This window comes from Mustela erminea, chromosome X (genome assembly GCF_009829155.1).
Source record: "Mustela erminea isolate mMusErm1 chromosome X, mMusErm1.Pri, whole genome shotgun sequence".
Taxonomy (NCBI): Eukaryota; Metazoa; Chordata; class Mammalia; order Carnivora; family Mustelidae; genus Mustela; species Mustela erminea.
Window position 1 is genome coordinate 42,479,714 of NC_045635.1, and position 19,661 is coordinate 42,499,374.

General features: G+C 51.0%; 1 protein-coding gene and 1 long non-coding RNA gene across 2 annotated transcripts; one reads left to right on the forward strand and one right to left on the reverse strand.

The window, feature by feature from the left end:
* Window positions 1-6,248: 6,248 nt before the first annotated feature.
* Window positions 6,249-12,867, forward strand: GATA1 (GATA binding protein 1). Its single transcript, XM_032330418.1, has 6 exons — window positions 6,249-6,363; window positions 9,940-10,176; window positions 10,645-11,022; window positions 11,128-11,273; window positions 11,849-11,974; window positions 12,348-12,867. The coding sequence occupies exons 2-6, from the start codon at window positions 9,957-9,959 to the stop codon at window positions 12,720-12,722; spliced, it is 1,245 nt and encodes a 414-aa protein (XP_032186309.1). The 5' UTR covers window positions 6,249-6,363; window positions 9,940-9,956; the 3' UTR covers window positions 12,723-12,867.
* Window positions 11,970-15,176, reverse strand: LOC116582735. Its single transcript, XR_004282504.1, has 3 exons — window positions 13,895-15,176; window positions 13,304-13,759; window positions 11,970-12,405 (listed from the first exon to the last, which is right to left on the reverse strand). It is a non-coding gene; the product is annotated as an uncharacterized LOC116582735 (long non-coding RNA).
* Between the last annotated feature and the right edge of the window lie 4,485 nt (window positions 15,177-19,661).

Here is a 19,661-nt window from a genome sequence, read left to right on the forward strand (position 1 = left end):
CCTCTTCCTCTGCTGCTCTCTCTACTTGTCCTCTCTTTCTCATAAATAAATACAATCTTAAAAAAAAGACATCACATATTCTATTCATGGATTGAAAACTTTATAGTGCTAAAATGGCAATACTCCCCAAATTGATCTACAGGGCTGGTGCAATCCCGATCAGAATCCCAGCCTGCTTCTTTGCAGAAATTGACAAACTGATACTAAAATTCATATGAAAATGCTAGGAATGGCTCCAACAATTTTGAAGAAAAACATAACTGGGGGCACCTGGGTGGCTCAGTCAGTTATGTGTCTGCCTTCAGCTCAACAGGGTCCTGGTATTGAGCCCCACACTGGACTCCCTGCTCAGCGGGGAGCCTGCTTCTCCCTCTCCTACTCCCCCTGCTTGTGTTCCCTCTCTCGCTGTGTCTTTCTCTGTCAAAAAAATAAGTAAAATCTTAAAGGAAAAGAAAAGGAAAGAAAAGAAAAACACAGTTGGAAGACTCGCACTTCCCGATTTAAAAGCATAGTACATGGTTATAATAGTCAAGACTAAGTGGTACTGGCACAAGAGTAGATACAGAACAGAGTCCAGAAATAAACTTAGACACTATGGGCAACTCATTTTTGACAAGCGTGCCTAGGCAATTCAATGGAGGAAGAATAGTCTTTTTAACAAATGGTGCTGTGGGGATTGCCTGGGTGGCTCAGTCACTTAAGCATCTGCCTTCGGCTCAGGTCATGGTCCCAGGTTCCTGAGATCGAGCCCCACAACAGGCTCCTTGCTCAACCAGGAGCCTGCTTCTCCCTCTGCCTGCTGCTCCCCCTGCTTGTGCTCTCTCTGTCCCTCTCTCTCTTTCTCTCTGATAAACAAGTAAATAAAATCTTTTTAAAAGTCCACTTTAAAAAAAAATGTTCACAGCAGTAGTATCCACAACTGCCAAACTGTGGAAGGAGCCAAGATGTCCTTCAGCAGACTAATGGATAAAGAAGATGTGATCCATATACACAATGGAATATTACGCAGTCATCACAAAGGATGAATATCCAACTTTAGTATCAGCATGGACGGGACTGGAGGAGATTGTGCTGAGTGAAATAAGTCAAGCAGAGAGAGTCGATGATCATATGATTTCACTTACTTGTGGAGCATAAGGAATAACATGGAAGACATTAGGAGAAGGAAAGCAAAAGTGAATTGGGGGAAATTGGAGGGGGAGATGAACCATAAGAGACTATGGACTCTGAGAAACAAACTGAGGGTTTTGGAGGGGAGGGGCTGGGGGGGTTGGGTGAGCCTGGTGGTGGGTACTAAGGCAGGCCCGTATTGCATGGAGCACTGGGTGTGGTGCATAAACAATGAATCTCAGAACATGAAAAAAATAAAATTAAATTAAGATGTTAAAAACTTAAAGTTGGGGGCACCTGAGTGGCTCAGTGGGTTAAGCCTCTGCCTTCAGCTCAGGTCATGATCCCAGGGTCCTGGAATCGAGCCCCACATCAGGCTCTCTGCTCAGCAGGGAGCCCGCTTCCCGGTCTCTCTCTGCCTGCCTCTCTGCCTACTTGTCAAATCAATCAATCAATCAATCTTTTAAAAAAATTAAAGTTGAACATGCATACATTCTAAGATATAAAAAAATGGTGCTGGGACAACTGGACATCCACATGCAAAGGAACGAGACTGGACCCCTGCTTCACACCATATAGAAAAATTAACTAAGAAAAAAATCAAAGTCATGAATGTAAGAGCTAAAACTATTAAACTTCTAGAAGAAAACACAGGCATAAATCTTCATGACTTTGGTTAGGCAATGGTTTCTTAGACAACATGTAATGCATAAACAACCAAAGTCAACTTGCACTTTATCAGACCTAAAAGCTTTTGTGCTTCAAGGGACACAACAAAGTGAAAGGACAACCCTAAAATAGGAGCAACTATTTTCAAATCCCATTATTTGATAAATGATTAGGATCTAGAATATATAAAGAACTCATACTGGGGCCCTGGGTGGCTCAGTTGGCCGGGCCCCTGCTTTCAGCCCCGGTCATGATCCCAGGGTCCAGGAATCAAGTCCCATGCCTGTTTTTCCCTCTACCTGCCTCTCCCAACAGCTCCAAGATTTCATTTCTAGGTGTGTACCCAAGAGGACTGAAATCATATGTCTGCATAAAAATCTTAATATGAATGCTCATAGCAGTATTATTCATGACCCCCCCCCCAGAAAAAGTCAGTTCATTGGATGGACAAGTGTAACGTTGAATGTTCATACAATATATCATTCAGTCGTAGAAAGGAATGAAGTAGTTTAATCCATGCGAAGATGTGGGAGAACCTTGGAAACATTGCGCAAAGTGAAATAAGCCAGTCACAAAAGGCCATATATTATATGATTCTGTTCATATGAAAAGTCCAGAATAGGCAAATCCATGAAACAGACAGTGGATTAGTGGTTTCTAGGGATAACAGTATAGGGAATGTCTGCTAACATGACAGCCTTCTTTTTGGGATCATGAAAATGTCCTGGAATTAGGCAGTGGTGATAGCTGTACAACGATATGAATATAAAAACCACTGAAATGTACACTTCAAAGGGTGGATTTTGTGGTATGCGAATGACATCTCAGTAAAAAAGAACTATTAATACACATGACAGGGTGTGGGTGAATGTCGCAGACACTATGCAGAACAAAAGAAACATAAGCCATGTTATTCTGTGTATATGAAGTTCAAAACCAAGCCAAAAACCCCCAGTATCATAAGCTGTTTACCGATACATGCACACATAGTAAGGGAATGAAAATACTCACGAGGGAGACAAACCCCAAACTTGAGGTAGTGGAAGGAGAGAGGAAATGGACTTTGTATAAGAACTTCAGCTGGACCTAAATATATGTCTTTCAAAAGCATCTGAAGCAAATAAGGCAAAATATTAATGCTTGACAAAGGTGAAAGTTTGTTACAGTATCCTTTATACTTGTCTCTTAAAAAAAAAAATGCAACAGCTCAGTTCTGAGACAAACGATGGACTCCTCAGCCAGGCTCTGGTTGAAGTGCTTCTCTGTGCGATGGACACCAAGGGGAATTAGGTTCTGCCTCTGGCTTGGTGGACTCGTCTGGATGAGGTACAAATACGCTCTAGAACCTCAGAAGATGCCAGGGAGAAGGGAACAAGTCAGAAGAGCCTTCCAGGAAGAGAGGATGTTGGGGCTGAGCCTCAAATGGAGGCCTGACAGAGGGGACGCTTGACCCGGACACCCCACCCCCACCCCCTGGGTCTCTCCCAAAGCCTGGCCTGGCCCTGCTGATTCCCTTATCTGCCCGCTCCCAGCTGCCTCCCTCCTGGCTGAACTGTCGCCGCAGACTTCTGGGCCTGTGCCCCCTCCACAGGGATGGGGGAGGGAATGGGGTGAGCCTGGCCTCAGAGCCTCAGGGTTTCTGGCTCTTGACGGAGCCGGGGTTCTGAGGCCCCCACTCCCCACCCTTTACTTCCCTTCCTTAGGCTTTTTTCAGCTCTGGTTACGAAGAAATAGGCTGAGTCCAGTGTCCAAACTCTTGTCTGAGACATGCCTCCGGCCCGACCTTCCTGAGGACAACAGATTTCTCCACCTCGCTCCCAATATTGCAACTGCTGTTTCTAATAAAAAATAACAATGAGGAGAGTTACCACTACGGAGCTCATCCTCTATGGCTTGCCAGGCAGGACCTGTGTCCAGTGGTCTTCTCAACAATGTTTGCTGGGGGTTCTATGATTGTACCCGTTACCCAGGCAAAGAAACTGAGGCTCAGAGTGTGGCCTGCTCAGGAATCATGCAGCAAATCAGTGTCAGAGCTCAGACAAGAGCACAAGCTCTTACATGGACATCTTCATTTGTCTGAGACCACTCCCGGCAATTATGTGCACTTATATCACCATGGTGAGAATGGGATAAAATTAAGTAGGGAGAGCACTTAGCACAGTGCCTGGGGCAGCTCAGTGAACTGTGTGCTGCTATTGTTATTAGGATATTAGTGCTAAAAAAAGAGAAAGTATTGGTATCAGAATTAGCATTCTTATTTGTACAGTTGTGGATAGAATTAGAATAATGATGATTAGATTTAGAATTAATATCAGTATTACTAGCACTAAGATTAGTATCAATATTAGAATTAAGATTAGGAATTAAAATTGGTATGGGTGTCACATGTTATTAGCATCATTACTAGAATTAGTAGTGCTAGTAAAAAAAAGGATCAAGTTATCATCCCTTGTATACAGTAGGTACTCGGTAAATCAATAAGAATACTTAACATTTAATGAGATCTCAGATTCAAGCAAGTTAAAATCACTCAGTGGATTAAATCTCATTTAACTGTCCCAATCCCCCTCCAGAGTAGCCACTGCTATTACCCCATCTCTACAGATGAGGAACTGAGGTCCAAGGGGGGCTGGTAACTTGACCAAGGCCATGCAGCCCCTCTGTGGTTAGGGCAGGCTATGAACGACGGGGGTGGGGGGTTGGCTCCAGAGTGGAAGTCCCAAAAACACTGCCCCATAAGCCATAGAGGTTTTCACCCCGCCTTCTCACTTATGAGGGCTCAGCAGAGGACACTGCACACAGCAAGAGGTCAATAAACGCAAAGTCATAGCCATGCTCTTTTTCCTCCTCAAACCTCCCATTTTGCTTATGAGGACGAGGCCCATGGAGGCAAGAGGATGACAGGAAGCTCCTTCTTGGGCAGCCGGTGGGAGAGCAGGCTGCACTGACCCAGGGCTCCATCAGTGTCCTGTGCCCTTGGCAGGTCTCAGTCTCCCCATCTGTAGAATGGGTGGTCAGGACAGTGCTCCATCCTATGGAGTCCTTGGACCACCACTGGGTGGTCTTACCCCTGCTCTATGGGGAGCCAAGTTGGACACCTCATGTGGGCGTGAGTCCATTGATTTTACACAGAGGAAGTGCTCAGGACAGATCTGGCCTGTGGTCTGTGTCAGCATTAAACACTGGCTGCCATCACTGTTGTTCCTCTCTGGGGGAGGTGGGACAGGGTAGAAAGGTGGGGACTGAGGTGCAGGGGTTCTGGAGGTCCCTCTCAGCAGTTGAGGAGAGAGCCACAGATCACATGGGTCCACATTGACCCATATGGCCCTGTCCCCTCCACCCCAGCACCACCGGCCCAGAACCTATCCCAACTTGACACTTGGGGTCTCATGGACTTCCTCCAAGACTCCGTCCGTGAATCTCTGTCTGTCTCTGTCTCCTTTCCCAGGTTCTCACCCTGTGTTCTTGGCCTCTGTCACTCTGGGGCTCTATCTTTCCCCTTCTGCCCTCTCATTTTCTTTGCCTCTCTCTGTAGATCTTTCATTGTCGCTGGGTCTCCCTCGCCGTCTCTCCCTCCTCTCCTTACCCTCTCTGCCTCCTTCTAGTTGTGTCCCTTTTTCTTCCTGAGTCTCCCCATTCCCATCTCTCTCTGTCTCTGCCTCTTGCTCTCTGTCCCTCTCCCTTCTTTATCCCTTCAGTTCTTCTTCCCTTCCCCCACCCTATCCCGCTCCTCAAGGACCCGAAGAGAAACCAACCCTGGGTCCCACCTGTTTCCCGCCTCCAAAGCAGCATGGCGGGCAACAAGTTGAGGCCACTGTCCCTGGGTGCCCCCCAGCCCCGCCCCCCATCCCAAGACAGCCTGTTACCGCGGAGCCAACAGCCACAGTCTCCTCCATCTGATAAGACTTATCTGCTGCCCCAGGGCAGGCCGGAGCTGGCGTAAGCCCCAGTGGGGCACTGAGTGAGTGTGCCCCTGCCGCCCGCCAGCCCTGGCCTGGCCAGGCCTCCAAGTTGGGCCTGGGTCATCAAGATGTCCCATGGGTTCTGGTTCAAATCCCACCAAAGCTCTGTGAGTCTCATTCTTCTTGCCTGCAAAATGGGTAGTCACATCCCTCCTCTCCCTGTTGGCCGGGAAGATTCACATATGTAAGGGCCCAAGCCTGACCCAGCACACAGGAGGGACTTTGGAAACACTCACTGAAAAGCCTAGTGGAGTCATAAAACCGTATCTGCTATTTTCATTTTATCTTGGCTTCAGCCCATTTTGTTTGGCTGGACACTGAAGTCCACGGGAGCCCAAGTTGAACAGGGTCCAAGAATCCATGGGGTGGGCAGGTGGGGCAGAGGAAGGCCCCCACTGCCCAAGAGGTGCCCCACCATCAGGGAGCCCGCCCCCTCCTCTGGTCCGCCCCACCCACTGGGGCACCAGCCACTCCCTGGGGAGGAGGGAGGAGGGAGAGGGGAGGGAGGGAGGGAAGGAGGAAGGGAGCCTCAAAGGCCAAGGCCAGCCAGGACACCCCCTGGGATCACACTGAACTCGCCACATCCCCAAAGCGGCCGAACCCTCTGCACCAACCAGCCCAGGTCAGTCTCAGCCCCCCAAAAGCCCCCAGCAAGGCAAACCCCAGGCCTGCTGTCCCTTACCTCAAGGCTACCCCTCCAGCCTTCTCTAGCCTCCCCAACCCACCACTGGTCCCCAAAGTGTCTACCACCCCTGAAACCCTTTACCGCTCCTCCAAACCATCTGTCTTTCCAGCCCCCATCTCTACTCCAGAAACCAACCCCCAAAACTGACCTCTTTCTGCCCTGACTTCCATCCTCTCCTTCCAAGGTATCTGTTCCTCTGATGACTTAACTCTGTTCCCCACACACCATCCCTGCCCCCTACAACATGCCTTTCTCCCCTAAATCCTAGCTCTGCCCTGAATCTGGTTTTCACTCACCTGGAATTGTTTCTGTCTCTGTTTTCTCCCCAAAACTCACTTTTGCTCTCCCATACCTATTTCTGTTCCCCAAGCCCCTGTCTGATCCCCATCCTGGTTTCTGCTCTAAATTCTCTAGTCCCCTAAACCCTGGCTTCATCCTCTTATCTCTGTCTGTGCCTCTCAAGCCCCCTATTTGTTCCCTGTGACTTCTCTCTGATCCCCTCCAAACCACTACTCTCCTCTAGCCCCTTGCCCACACACCAAAAAGTCTGTCACCCTAAACACCAAGTCTACTATCCCAAGTCTGTTCTACGACATGAATCCTCCTCATGCCTGCCTTCCCTAAACCCCATCTCAGCCCCTAAAATGTGTCTCTGGCCCCCTGGATCTCCTCTTGCCCCGTCTTTCTCCACCCCAATTCCATCTCAGTTCTCAAATTCCTCCTCTGCTCCCATAACACATCTTTATCAGACACACTCCTGCCTGTCCAAACCCATCTCTGACCCCTAAACTCCATCTCTGCTCCAGCAAAGCCCACAGAACCCCCAAACTTTTCCATGGTCCTCAGAATTTGTCTCTGACCCCCGAACTACATCTCCAGCTTCTGAACGTTCTCTCTGGCTCTCAAACTTCACTTCAGATCTCCAACCTTGAGTTCTGCTTTTCCAACCTATTTCTGATCCCAAACTGTGACCTTTCAAATTTGTCTCTGCTCCTCAAACCCCGTATCTGCTCTCCCCAAACACTATAGCTCTACCCCCAACCTCTCCCTGACTCTTCCACCCATCTGACCCTCAAATTCCACCTCAAAGCCTCCCAAGACTCATCTGCCCCCACCCCACATCTCGGCTCCCTTCAGTCCCAAGAGACCCTCCATTGATGGCTGGGATAGGGATGTTACCTGGGGTGAGGGGCTGGGCCTTGGGAGAGTTGAGGGTGCCGGCCTGCTGCCTGCTGCCCGTTGGGGCAGCACTTACTCTAGTAGGGCAGCTGATAAGGAGCCTTCATATCCCCCAGCCTCGAGATAAACTTTATCTCTGTCCGGAGACTGATAACTGGGGGTGGGGGGGCTGGGCCCCTGCCATAGGAGGGGTGGGCAGCCCTGGAGCCACCAAGGTGCTAGGTACAGGGATGTGGGGCAGTGGGACTGGAGGGAGATCACGGGGGAGTGGTGAGATGAGGATGAGGGGGGATAAAGGACAGTGGAGACAGAGACAAAAAGAACAAGAGACAGGCAGACAGAGAAGGAAGGGAGAAACGGAGCGGGGCGGGGGCCAGAAAAAGAGACAGTGACAAACAGCAAGAGACGGGAAGAAAAAGAAAAGAGAAACAGAGACAGTAGGAAAGTGAACGAGACCCAGGAACAGAAAACGAGCAAGGCAGGAATGTAGAGAGAGCTTCACAGATAGAAGAAATCATGGAGAGACGCAGAGGAAAGAGACGGAAACAGAGGAGGAGGCAAGACACCCACTCTGGGGAGAATGAGTGGAGATCCTGGGGCCTGGGCAAGGCTGGTGGTGGACCCAGCCATGGGCACCCCTCTTTACCCACACAATCATGGGCTCCTCTCTTTACCCATACACGCCCCAACCCTGAGCCCAACCTTCAGCGTGTTCACACAGTGGTTCACGTAGGCTGGGGCTGTGAAGATGGCCTTCTCCCCTATCTCTGTTACTCCACCCCAAGGACAGGAAAACTGAGGCCTCCGGATTCACAGGGCAAGTCAGGGGCAAGAGTAGGTTTGCTGGCTCCTCACCCGGGCTGTGTGCAGTGGGGTATGGCCAAGCATGTGGGACTAGTAAGACAGACATGGAAATAAAGCCAGAGGGCAGAAAGAGAGAGAGAGGAGACAAACAAGCAGAAAGAGACTGAGAGGGAGAGATGCAGAGACATTCAGAGACGTGACTGGAGAGGGAGGGACAAGTGAAACAGAAAGAGGTGAAAAACATGGAGATGAAGATGGAGAGAGACAGCCAGAGATAGAGACATGGAAAGCCAGAGAAAGGGAGGGGGGAAATTTGGCACTCATTAAAGCAGAGAAAGAGAGAGGACAAGACATATCATGGTAGCATAAGACGATGGGACAGAAATATGGAGGGCCAGGCTGGAGAAGAGAGTGTCGCCAGAAGAGAGACACACAGGGACACAGATACACACACAGGGAAGGACAGAGACAAAGGGGCAAAGACGAAGCCGCCATCTCACGGGTCTTAGCTGGGCCCCTGTCACTACCTCCTATCTGGCATATGGGGAAACTGAGGCCTGGGGCTGGCTGGAAATGAAGGAACCCAAAAGCAGAACTATGGTAGGCCTCCCCCGGGCAGACCTGTACCCCTCCTCAGAGGAAGCCAGTAGCCTTGGGGTGATTTCAAAAGTTGGGCGGGGATGGCAGAGATAAGCGGTGGGGGGTACTGACCCCCCCCATGGAGTGGGGAGGAACTGAGGGGGCCCTCTGTCTGCAGACCCAACGGAGGTGGGGGGAGGGAGGAGTCAAGCCGGAAACCATGGGTTTCTGAGAAAGTTAAAAGATGCAACAGATAGGGATGAAGTTGGGGAGCACAGGAGGGTGAACCCCAAGGTCCCAGGGGTGACATGTGGCTCAGGGGCCTTTGGCTCTGCACCCCAGCCCGTTCCACCCAGACTCCTCTAGAGAGAGGGAAGAGGAGGAAGGGGAGAAGATGAGAAGATAAAAAGATGACCAGAAAGGGAGAGAGAGGAGAAGGATGAAGGAAAAGGAGCACAGGAGAAGGGGAAGTGGACAGGCAGGAGGGAAAGAGAAAATGAGGCGGGGAAGAGATGCAGAAAGGGGGAAGGTGGAAGAGGTGGCTGGTTAAAGAAGAGGGAGAGGAGGAGGGGGAACAGAGAGAGGGAGAGAAGAGGAGGGCAGGGGAAAGAAAGAATGAGGGTATAAGGGGCCCAAGAGGAGGGAGGAGTGGGAAGAGAAGCACGAGGGGGAAGAGGGGGAGTTGTGAGAGGAGGAAAAAGGAGAGATGGGAGGAGGGCGAGAGAAGAAGGGGAAGCGAAAGGGGAGAAGAGGGAATAAAAGGGAAGGAGAGGAAGGGGGTTGGGCAGAAGGAAGGAGGGGATGATGGAGCGGAAGAAGGGGAGAGATCTGGGGAGGGAAAGAGGGACAGGAAGACTGAGGGAATGGAGTAGGAAAGGGAGACAGGAGGGACGGGGGCGGTGGGAAGGGGAGGAGGAGTTTGGAGTCTGAGGACCCCTCCCGTCCTCACAGGTCCCATCCAAGGCCCCATGGAGTTCCCTGGCCTAGGGGCCCTGGGGACCTCTGAGCCCCTGCCCCAGTTTGTGGACCCGGCCTTGGTATCCTCACCACCAGAATCGGGGGTCTTCTTCTCCTCTGGGCCTGAGGGATTGGATGCAGCAGCCTCCTCCACGGCCCCCAGCACTGCCACAGCTGCAGCGGCAGCTCTGGCCTACTACAGGGATGCTGAAGCCTACAGGCACTCCCCAGGTAAACTCCTCCGGGTGGCTGTCTTAGCACAGGCTCCGTGCTGTCTGGGTGGCCATGGACATCCATGTCTGGGTGACCCTTAGCTAGGGCAGAATCCCACTAAGAGGTCATCTTGAAAATGGCCACTTCCCCCAGTTGATGCCAATGCTCCCCATGCGCAGTCTTGCTATAGCCATACTGGAAAGCAACATCGGAAGTGGGTGGTGGCGGCCCTAGTTGTCAAGGGACCCATGGGGCTCTGAATCCCAAAGGGCATCCTCAACGCCCCTTTGGAAACAGGTGGAGGTTACCGCAGCTGCCAAAGTGATCATGGGGGTCGATGTCCAGGAATTACCCGATGGCCAGCAGCTAGCTGTTCCAGTTGCCTGTGGGAAGACTGGAGACTTGGCCACTCAGTCGGAGCTGTGGGGCACCGCCATGGCTTTGGACTGATCCCTCCTTCCTTCCTGTACCCACCCTCCATAATAGTCTTTCAGGTGTACCCACTGCTCAACTGTATGGAGGGGATCCCAGGGGGCTCACCGTATGCCGGCTGGACCTATGGCAAGACGGGGCTCTACCCTGCTGCAGCCGTGTGCCCCACCCGCGAGGACTCCCCTCCCCAGGCCCCGGAAGACCCAGATGGGAAAGGCGGCAGCAGCTTCCTGGAGACCTTAAAGACAGAGCGGCTAAGTCCAGATCTCTTGACGCTGGGGCCTGCGCTGCCTTCATCCATCCCCGTCCCCAGCAGTGCCTACGGGGGTCCTGACTTTTCCAGTACCTTCTTTTCTCCCACCGGGAGCCCCCTCAATCCAGCGGCCTATTCCTCCCCCAAGCTTCGTGGAACACTGTCCCTGCCCCCCTGTGGTGAGGTGCCCACAAAGGGACAGGGAGGTTAAAATCGGGGGGGGGTCTCCAAGGCAAAGCTGGGCTGAGCCTGGGCTTCCTCGTCCCCTCTGTCCACCCCATCAGAGGCCAGGGAGTGTGTGAACTGCGGAGCAACAGCCACTCCACTGTGGCGGCGCGACAGGACGGGCCACTACCTATGCAATGCCTGCGGCCTCTACCACAAGATGAATGGGCAGAACAGGCCCCTCATCCGGCCCAAGAAGCGCCTGGTAAGACGCCAGGCCTGCCTCCCCTTCCCTAGGAACTGTTCTGGACCTGTGCAGGGATCCCTGTCCTCCTGCTCTATGAGAATTCATATCCCCCAACCCCATCCCTTCCCCATCCATGCAGGAACCCAGCTTTGCATAGGAATGCCTATCCTCAACCTACCATCATAGGCTACTTCCAGGAACCCTGTCTTGTCCCTGCACGACAGCAATGTTTTCCTCCTTGGGCTCACATGGGACTCACCTTAAGACAACCTGAACCACCAGGGGCCTGGCACCCTCCCCTCGATGTGCTGATTTCATTGGCCTAAGGAGTCATCTGGGCCTTAGGATGATTTTCAACTCCCTGGGTGATTCCAATGTATGGCCAAAATTGGGAATCACCCCCAATACCAAAATCCCCAACCCTGTCCAGGAAGCCCTATCCCATACAGCACCCACAGTCATCGTCCTGTTAAGTTATATCTGTTCTCACCCTGCACCGGAAGCCCTACCTTCAACCTGACCCTGACCTCTTGGGTCCCCTAAGCATCCCCCCTCCCGCCAGTGGGCTGATCTTCACATTTTCTCTCCCCCAGATTGTCAGCAAACGGGCAGGTACCCAGTGCACTAACTGCCAGACAACCACCACGACGCTGTGGCGGAGAAATGCTAGCGGGGACCCGGTGTGCAATGCCTGTGGCCTCTACTACAAGCTACACCAGGTTTGTCTTGCCTCATCCCCAGCCTCCCTCCTCCCCTGCTCCTGTTGCATCCCCATGTCTACTTGCCCTCATAACCCTCCCCTCTCCCCACCTTTTCTGCTTCCTCCTTCCTTCTCTATTCCCCTCCACCTTGGTCCTCATCCTCCCTCCTCCCATTCCTTCATCTCTTCACACCCTTCCATGACCTCCTGACCCTCCTCCTTCCTCCTTGGGATTCCTTAGGTCAATCCCTGCACCATAGCAGGGTCATGCTCCCCTAGTCCCTGAAATAATTCCCTATGCTTAACGAGGTGGGATGGAGATGGCCTCCCTGGTCAAGACACAGAGGCAAAGATGTGGAGTTGGGAAACACCGTGGACCTCCCTTTTGGCAGGTGAACCGACCACTGACCATGCGGAAGGATGGTATCCAGACTCGAAACCGCAAGGCATCTGGAAAAGGGAAAAAGAAACGAGGGTCAAGTCTGGGAGGTACAGGAGCAGCTGAAGGACCAGCTGGTGGTTTCATGGTGGTGGCCGGGGGCAGTGGGAGTGGGAATTGTGGGGAGATGGCCTCCGGCTTGACGTTGGGCCCGCCCAGCACTGCCCATCTCTACCAAGGCCTGGGCCCTGTGGTGTTGTCAGGGCCCGTGAGCCACCTCGTGCCTTTCCCAGGACCCCTACTGGGTTCCCCCACAGGCTCCTTCCCAGCAGGTCCCGTTCCTCCCACCACCACCACCACCACCGTGGTGGCTCCACTGAGCTCCTGAGGACACAGAGCATGGCCTCGGGGCTGGGGCGGGGACCCTCTCCTGTGTGGGCAGCAGTTATTACAACCCAGCCCTCTGGCCTAGCCACCCCTTGGCCTGGACCTTCAAAGCTTTTGTAAAATAAAACCACCAAAGTCCAAAGTCCCAAGAGTGGAGGTGTGAGTCTGTGTGGGACCAAATCAAGAACGACGGGAGGGAGGTCATGTGTCTGGGTGTCTCTGAGGATAGCATCTGGTGTGGGCGCCTGTGTGACACTTCACAATTGGGGGTTGTGACATGCAATTGTGAACAATGTTTGTGAAAGTGCATGTGGCAGCTTCTAGGTGGCCCAAGACGGCATGGGTCCCCACATACCACAGGGTGAGATACGGCATGTGATTGAGGGGGTGAGGCTCTGCAAGACGGGGTGCATGACACATGGCAACAGCGGGAGCCAGGGTATAGGCGACTACAGGAGAGGACATGGAGTGCGTGTGCAGTGGCACACGCGGGAGGAATGCATGGCATGGTGTCCATGTGACTACACGCGACGTTGGGGTGATCTTTAAGACGGTGTGATGTCTTATGTGTGGGGCACAGACCTGGACGGACAGATGCTTCTGGAACGTTGAACGCGGGCTGTGTGTGGGGGCATGTGAAGTCTAAGAGCAGCACCATGGGGGTCTGCACATCCAGTGAGCCCTGGGGCTCGGGTAACGGCAGCATTTCTCTGCAAGTCTACACATGTGGGAGTGCAGATCCCGTGGTGTGTGCCAGGCCACAGTGTCTCTTGAGTGGCTGTCAGGTGTAAGCAGTTCTGTGTGTACTCGTTCGTGGAAAGTATCAACATGCAGAGTTTCAGCTGGGTCTACATCAGGGACCCCTTTCCAGAGGACACAAGACATGTGCTGGAGAGGAAAGGGGGGCGGGGGGGAAGAGGGGACTGGAATGGGAGCTGTCCAGAAGGTCAGAAGGCCAGTGTGCGACCATGAGGCTATCCGGGGGACCTTCCCTGTCAGTCATCGCTTATCTCTTTGGGCCCAGCTCGGCCTGCAGCTCTGTGGGAAATGGTAGAGAAAGAGAGGGGAAGATTAGGAGGACAAAATAACTTCTGGGGATGATATTTAGACCCCGTAGGTAGGGGGGAGCCCCCCCACCACCATGCCAACTCCCACGCCAACGCACCTACTCACCTGGGCCAGCTGTTCCCCACCCTGAGTAGAATCTGTTCTTCCGCAATGGAAAACCCTGGGGCACCAGTGTGGCTCAGGCAGTTAAGCCTCAGACTCTTCAGATGAGGTCTTGATCTCAGGGTCATGAGTTCAAGCCCCATTTTGGGCCTACTTAAGAAAAAAGAAATTCCAAAATGGAAAACCCTTACATAGGAGCCTGTGTGGAGTCAGGTGACACCCCGAGCCAGAGAGGTTAAGTAGCTCACTGGAGGCCACATAGCTGAGACAGGGGGCCAAGCCAGGTTCTGTGGTTTAGTCTCCATACCACCCCGCAGCTCCTGATAGCAAGGAGCCCCATTTGCTGAGCATTTACTGTGGGTCGGGCATAGCTGGGAAGCTTCAGTTGCTTTAGTTCATAAACACCTGGAAAAAGAATTACTCCAAGGAAAGGAAAGTATATTACACACTTTACATTTTTGTTTTGCTAATGAAAAAGTAAGGCTCATAACTGGTGTTACTTGCCCTGGCCACACAGAGTTTAAGGAGTGGATTTTGGATACCACTTCCCCCCCATATGAGTCTTGCTCATACTTAACTGGGCTGCCTCTCTCTCTACCCCCCTCCCTTGCTCTTGCTCTCATCACTCAATCCACTCACATCTGAATTTGCTTTTGGGTTGCTTCTCTTTATGGCTTTCCCCCAGAGCCCCAGAGCAAAGACCGTGGGCCCGCAGGTCCTGAACATAGTAGGGGTAAGCAGATGTTCTCAGGACAGCTCTCCTTCAGCTACTGGCCACGCGGGCCCTCTGCAGAATCATGGCAGTCCATGTTCATTACAGGGATTGTCCAGAACCTCCCTGGTCTTTGTAAAAGCCTCCTGCCTCCCTGGCCATCCCACAGAACCCCAGCCCTCTTAACCTGTAAGAGCCCCTGTCTGCATCTGGAACAGAAACCCCTCTCAGAAACTGTGCTGGACATGTGCCTGGCCCTCCCTTGCTCAGGAGCCCCAGCTCTTACCTCCCAGAACAGCTGCCCTAGCCTGACTCTCTAAGGGAACCCTTTGTCTAATTAGCAACAGGAAACCCATGCTGACCCTGGACAGAAGCATCAGCCCTCACCTTGCTTTGGAGAAAGCCCTGTCCTCCCATGGCACTGGAACCTTGGACTCAGGCCAGTTAGGAATCTGTGAGCTCACACTCTAAGGAAGCCCTTTCACCACCCTTTAGAAAACACTTGTGCTGGGGTGCCTGGGTGGCTCTGTCGGTTAAGCAGCTGCCTTTGGCTCAAGTCACGATCCCAGGGCCCTGGGATAAAGCTCCATATTGGGCTCCCTGCTCAGGAGGGAGTCTGTTTCTCCCTCTCCCTCTGACCCCCTGCCTGCCTGTGCTCTGTCAAATAAATAAATAAAATCTTAAAAAAAAAAACTTTAAAAGAAAGAAACACCTGTCCTGACCCTCTTTGGTAGTCTTGATCTCTCTATAGAAAACCTGTCTTGACTTTGGACAAGACACCTCTGTCTTCACACTGTACTGGAGCTCAGCCCTCCAGATAGCATTTTAGAAACACTTGCATCACAATAAAATTTAGTTCTGAACCACTGACCTAGCTCTCTCTGCAGAAACTTTCTTCAACCTCTTTGGGAACTCCCAACTGAATACAGAATCTCTTGTCTCCATTGTTGATAATGACCCTTGACGTCACTCTGCACCACAATCTCTGATCTCACACCCTAACCTGTAGAGTTCATAAAACCCATGATCCAACTCTTTTTTTTAAAGATTTTGTTTATGTGACAGACAGACAGGTGGGGGCGGGGGGAAGCAGGCTCCCTGCAGAGCAGAGAGCCCGAATCAGGGCTCAATCCCAGGACCCTGAGATCATGACCTGAGCCGAGAGAGAGAGAGAGAGAGAGAGAGAGAGAGAGCGCTCATGCGCGAGGTGGTGGGGAGGGGCAGAGGGAGAGAAAGAATCTTAAGCAGACTCCTTGCTGTGCATGGAGCCTACTGCGGGACTCTATCCCAGGACCCTGAGATCACAACCTGAGCTGAAACCAAGAGCTGGACACTTAACCAACTGTGCCAGCCAGGCGTCCCCACTCCTGTCATTGTAATCCAATTCTTAACATGAACCTCAGTCTTGAACTTACAACCCTTTCCTAAAAAAAAAAAAAAAGAAAACCCTTTTCTAAGCTTGTGGTAGGAACGGATGCCTGTCCTGACCCTCTACTTTAGGCCTAGAACTCATCTTATACAGTTATTTATGGCCTCACCTGGCCATACTGTACAGGGCTTTCCATCTTTACCACGTGTTAGCTTCATAGCCCTGACCCTCTACAGGCAGCCTTGCCTACAACTGTACTAGAACCCTCTGACTGGACTTTCCATAGAAAACCTTTTCCTCTCAACAGAAATCCTTAACTCCACTCACAGGAATCTCTGGCCTGATCCTTTAAAAAAAAAAAAAAAAAGATTTTATTCATTTATTTGACAGTGAGAGAGCAAAAGAACATGAGCAGGGCAAATGGCAGGAGAGAGAGAGAAGCAGGCTCTCTGCTGAGCAGGAACCCACACAAGACTCGATCCCAGGACCCCGGAATTATGATCCAAGCGGAAGGCAGATGCTTAACTGACTGAGTCACTCAGGCACCCCTCTGGCCTGATCCTTTATAGGAACTCCTAATCTTGCTTTCTGGAAACATTCTCTTAACCCCAAACAGGATGTTCTGACCTGACTCTCTCTGACAGCCCTGGCCCTGACCTTGTCCTGGAAGCCCCACCTTCCCCCCTTTATAGGAACCATTATTCTGACTGTGGCTAGTGGCTGCCACATGGGACTGATAGCTCTGTGGGGTCTGTAGACTCCTGTAGTAGGCCCTGCTATAGGTTTTTCAATCCTGTGTTCTCCTGAGCTCACTCACCTTTCTGACCTCCCTTACAGTGAGATGTGGACATGTGACAGAATTCTGACCAATGCAGTGTGGGCAAAGTGATATACACCACTTCCAAGCCCGGCCCATATAAATCTCTCATGGAATCCTTCACTCTTTTCCCATCTACCAGCTCAATAGTGCAAACTCCAAGGATTCAGAGGACAGCAGAGCCACAAAGTGGAAGTTGCCTGAGTTTCTGAATGATCAGTAATATTCACATTGGACTTTATATGAGCAAGAAATAAACATTTATTTGTAATTGTCTAATATTCTGGGTTTGTTACAGCAGCTAGCATAATTTAGCCCAGTTGGGATGCCTGGGTGGCTCAGTCAGTTAAGCATCTGCCTTTGGCTCAAGTCACAATCCCGGAATCCTGGGATCAAGCCCCATGCTCTCTGTTCAGCAAGGAGTCTGCTTCTCCCTCTACCTCTCACACACACTCATGCTCTCTCTCTCACACATGTGCTCTAATAAATAAATGAGATCTTTAAAAAAAAATTTAGCTCAATCTTTAAAAAAAAGGCGGGGGGCGCCTGGGTGGCTCAGTGGGTTAAAGCCTCTGCTCAGGTCATGATGCTAGGGTCCTGGGATTAAGCTCAGCATCAGGCTCTCTGCTCAGCAGGGAGCCTGCTTCCTCCTCCCTCTGACTGCCTCTCTGCCTACTTGTAATCTCTGTCTGTCAAACAAATAAATAAAAATCTTTAAAAAAAATTTAGCTCAGCTGTGCCTGGGTGACTTTGTCATTAAGCATCTGACTCTTGATTTCTGCTCAGGTCATGATCTCTGGGTTGTAAGATCAAGCCCTGCATCAGGCTCCACACTCAGCGTGGAGTCTGCTGGTCCCTTTCCCTCTGCTCTTCTCCCCACTCTCTCTCTCTCTCTCTCAAATAAATAAATAAATATTAAAAAAATTTTTTAAATTTAGCCCAATTAAAAACAATTCCTTGATCGAATCTAGACGTGAACACCTGTACCTACTGCCTACATTAACATAGCTCTGAACCTGTAGAGAAATACTTGTGCTGAGCCTGAACTGGACCATCTGATCTCTTTGTAGGAAACTCATAATGCAGTCTAAGGAGCCTCATCCTGAACTTGTTTGGGAACCCCTAGTCTGGAGCTCTCCTTAAACAACTGTCTTGCCCTGTAGAGAAATCCCTGCTTGGTTCAGGAGAGGGAACAAAAGCATGGAAACTACAGGAATCCCTATCCTCACTCTGTCGATGAACCAAAAGTGACCTGATCCTGTCCATTAATCGCAGTCCTCACACAAAAGGAATACCTCTCTTCAGGAAGCACGGAAACTCTGCACTCAATCCTGTGAAAGAATCCCAGCCAGATAAAGGAAACCAAAGACTGACACTCTACAGCAGGATCAGAAAACTATAGCCTTCAGGCCAAAGTCAGACTTTAGCTGGTCTCTTCATTTTTTAAAAAAAGAATTTATTTATGGGGCACCTGGGTGGCTCAGTTGTTACGGGTCTGCCTTGGCTCAGGTCATGATGCCAGGGTTGTGGGATCGAGTCCCACATGGGGCTTCTCCCTCTGGCCCTGCTTGTGTTCCCTCTCTTACTGTGTCTCTGTCAAATAAATAAACTATTTTTTAAAAAAATAACTTATTTATTTTGACAGAGAAAGAGAGAGCACAAGCCCGGGGAGCTGCAGAGGGAGAGGGAGAAGCAGAATCTCCACTGAGCAGGGAGCCTGATTCGGGGTTTGATCCTAGGACCCTGAGATCACCACCTGAGTGGAAGGCAGATGCTTAACTGCTTGAGCCATGCAGCTGCCCTCCCACCCCCATTTCTTCGTTTTTAAAGGAAAAGAAAGAACATGCCACAGAAACCATTATGTGGCCAGCAAGGCCTAAAATATTTACTATCTCGCCCTTTATAGACAAGTTTACTGACCTCTGCTCTTCAGGAATCTGTCTTCTGACTATAAAGAAAAATGGGCCATGGGTCTTAAAGGGCTCCTTTCTCTATTACTCTGCAGGCATCATAACCCCCAGAATGTTCCTCAGCGTGTATCATATTTTCTTTGGAGCACATGGAAGCTTAAAAGTCTTAGGGCTTGATCCTCTTCCACTGGGACAAAAAAAACCAAAACATGTTCTGGTAGGAAAAGAGTGGAAGGAAAGAGAAGGGTGGAAATGAAGTTTTTAAAAGGGACATAGGGCCAGGCTACTGGGCAGTGGGGCTGTCAATCTATTTGTTAGTCAGCGATGCTGAACCCCAGACCGCTTATCTCTTCAGCCCCAGCCTACAGCCCGGTAGGAAATGGTGAAGAATGAGAGAGGGAGATTAGGAAGGAAAACCGGCCTCGTGCGGGGCTGACATTTAGACATGGAGACAAGGCGTGCGAGGGAGTTGGAAGAGTACACGGGTACAACTCCCCCTACTTCCCAGACACACGCTTTCTATTACAGTTTGGGAACAGAGGTTACCCAGTGGAGGGGGCTGGAGGGAGAACTGCTATCCAAGTAAAACTCCCCTCTTTGAGTCTGCTCCAGCCCTGGGGACTATTATCACAATTTGCCTGATGAAGAAACCGAAGCACAGAGATGTTCAGTAACTTCCCTAAGATCACATGGCTAAGTCGCATAACCTCAGTTTCCTTATCTGCGAAGCAGCCTTAATGATAGGAATAACAATAATAACAACAGCCACAGCACTGTGGCTTACGACAATGCCTGTCACATAGTACTTGCTATCATTACAATTACTTGCCCCCAGGAAGACTCCTTCCATCCTACCCTCCATATCCCCGGCAGAATGGCTGCAGCTAACATTTAGAGAGTGCTTCCTGTGGGCCTTCTTAGTGCATACTAACTCAGAAAATCCTCACAGTATTTAACATCAT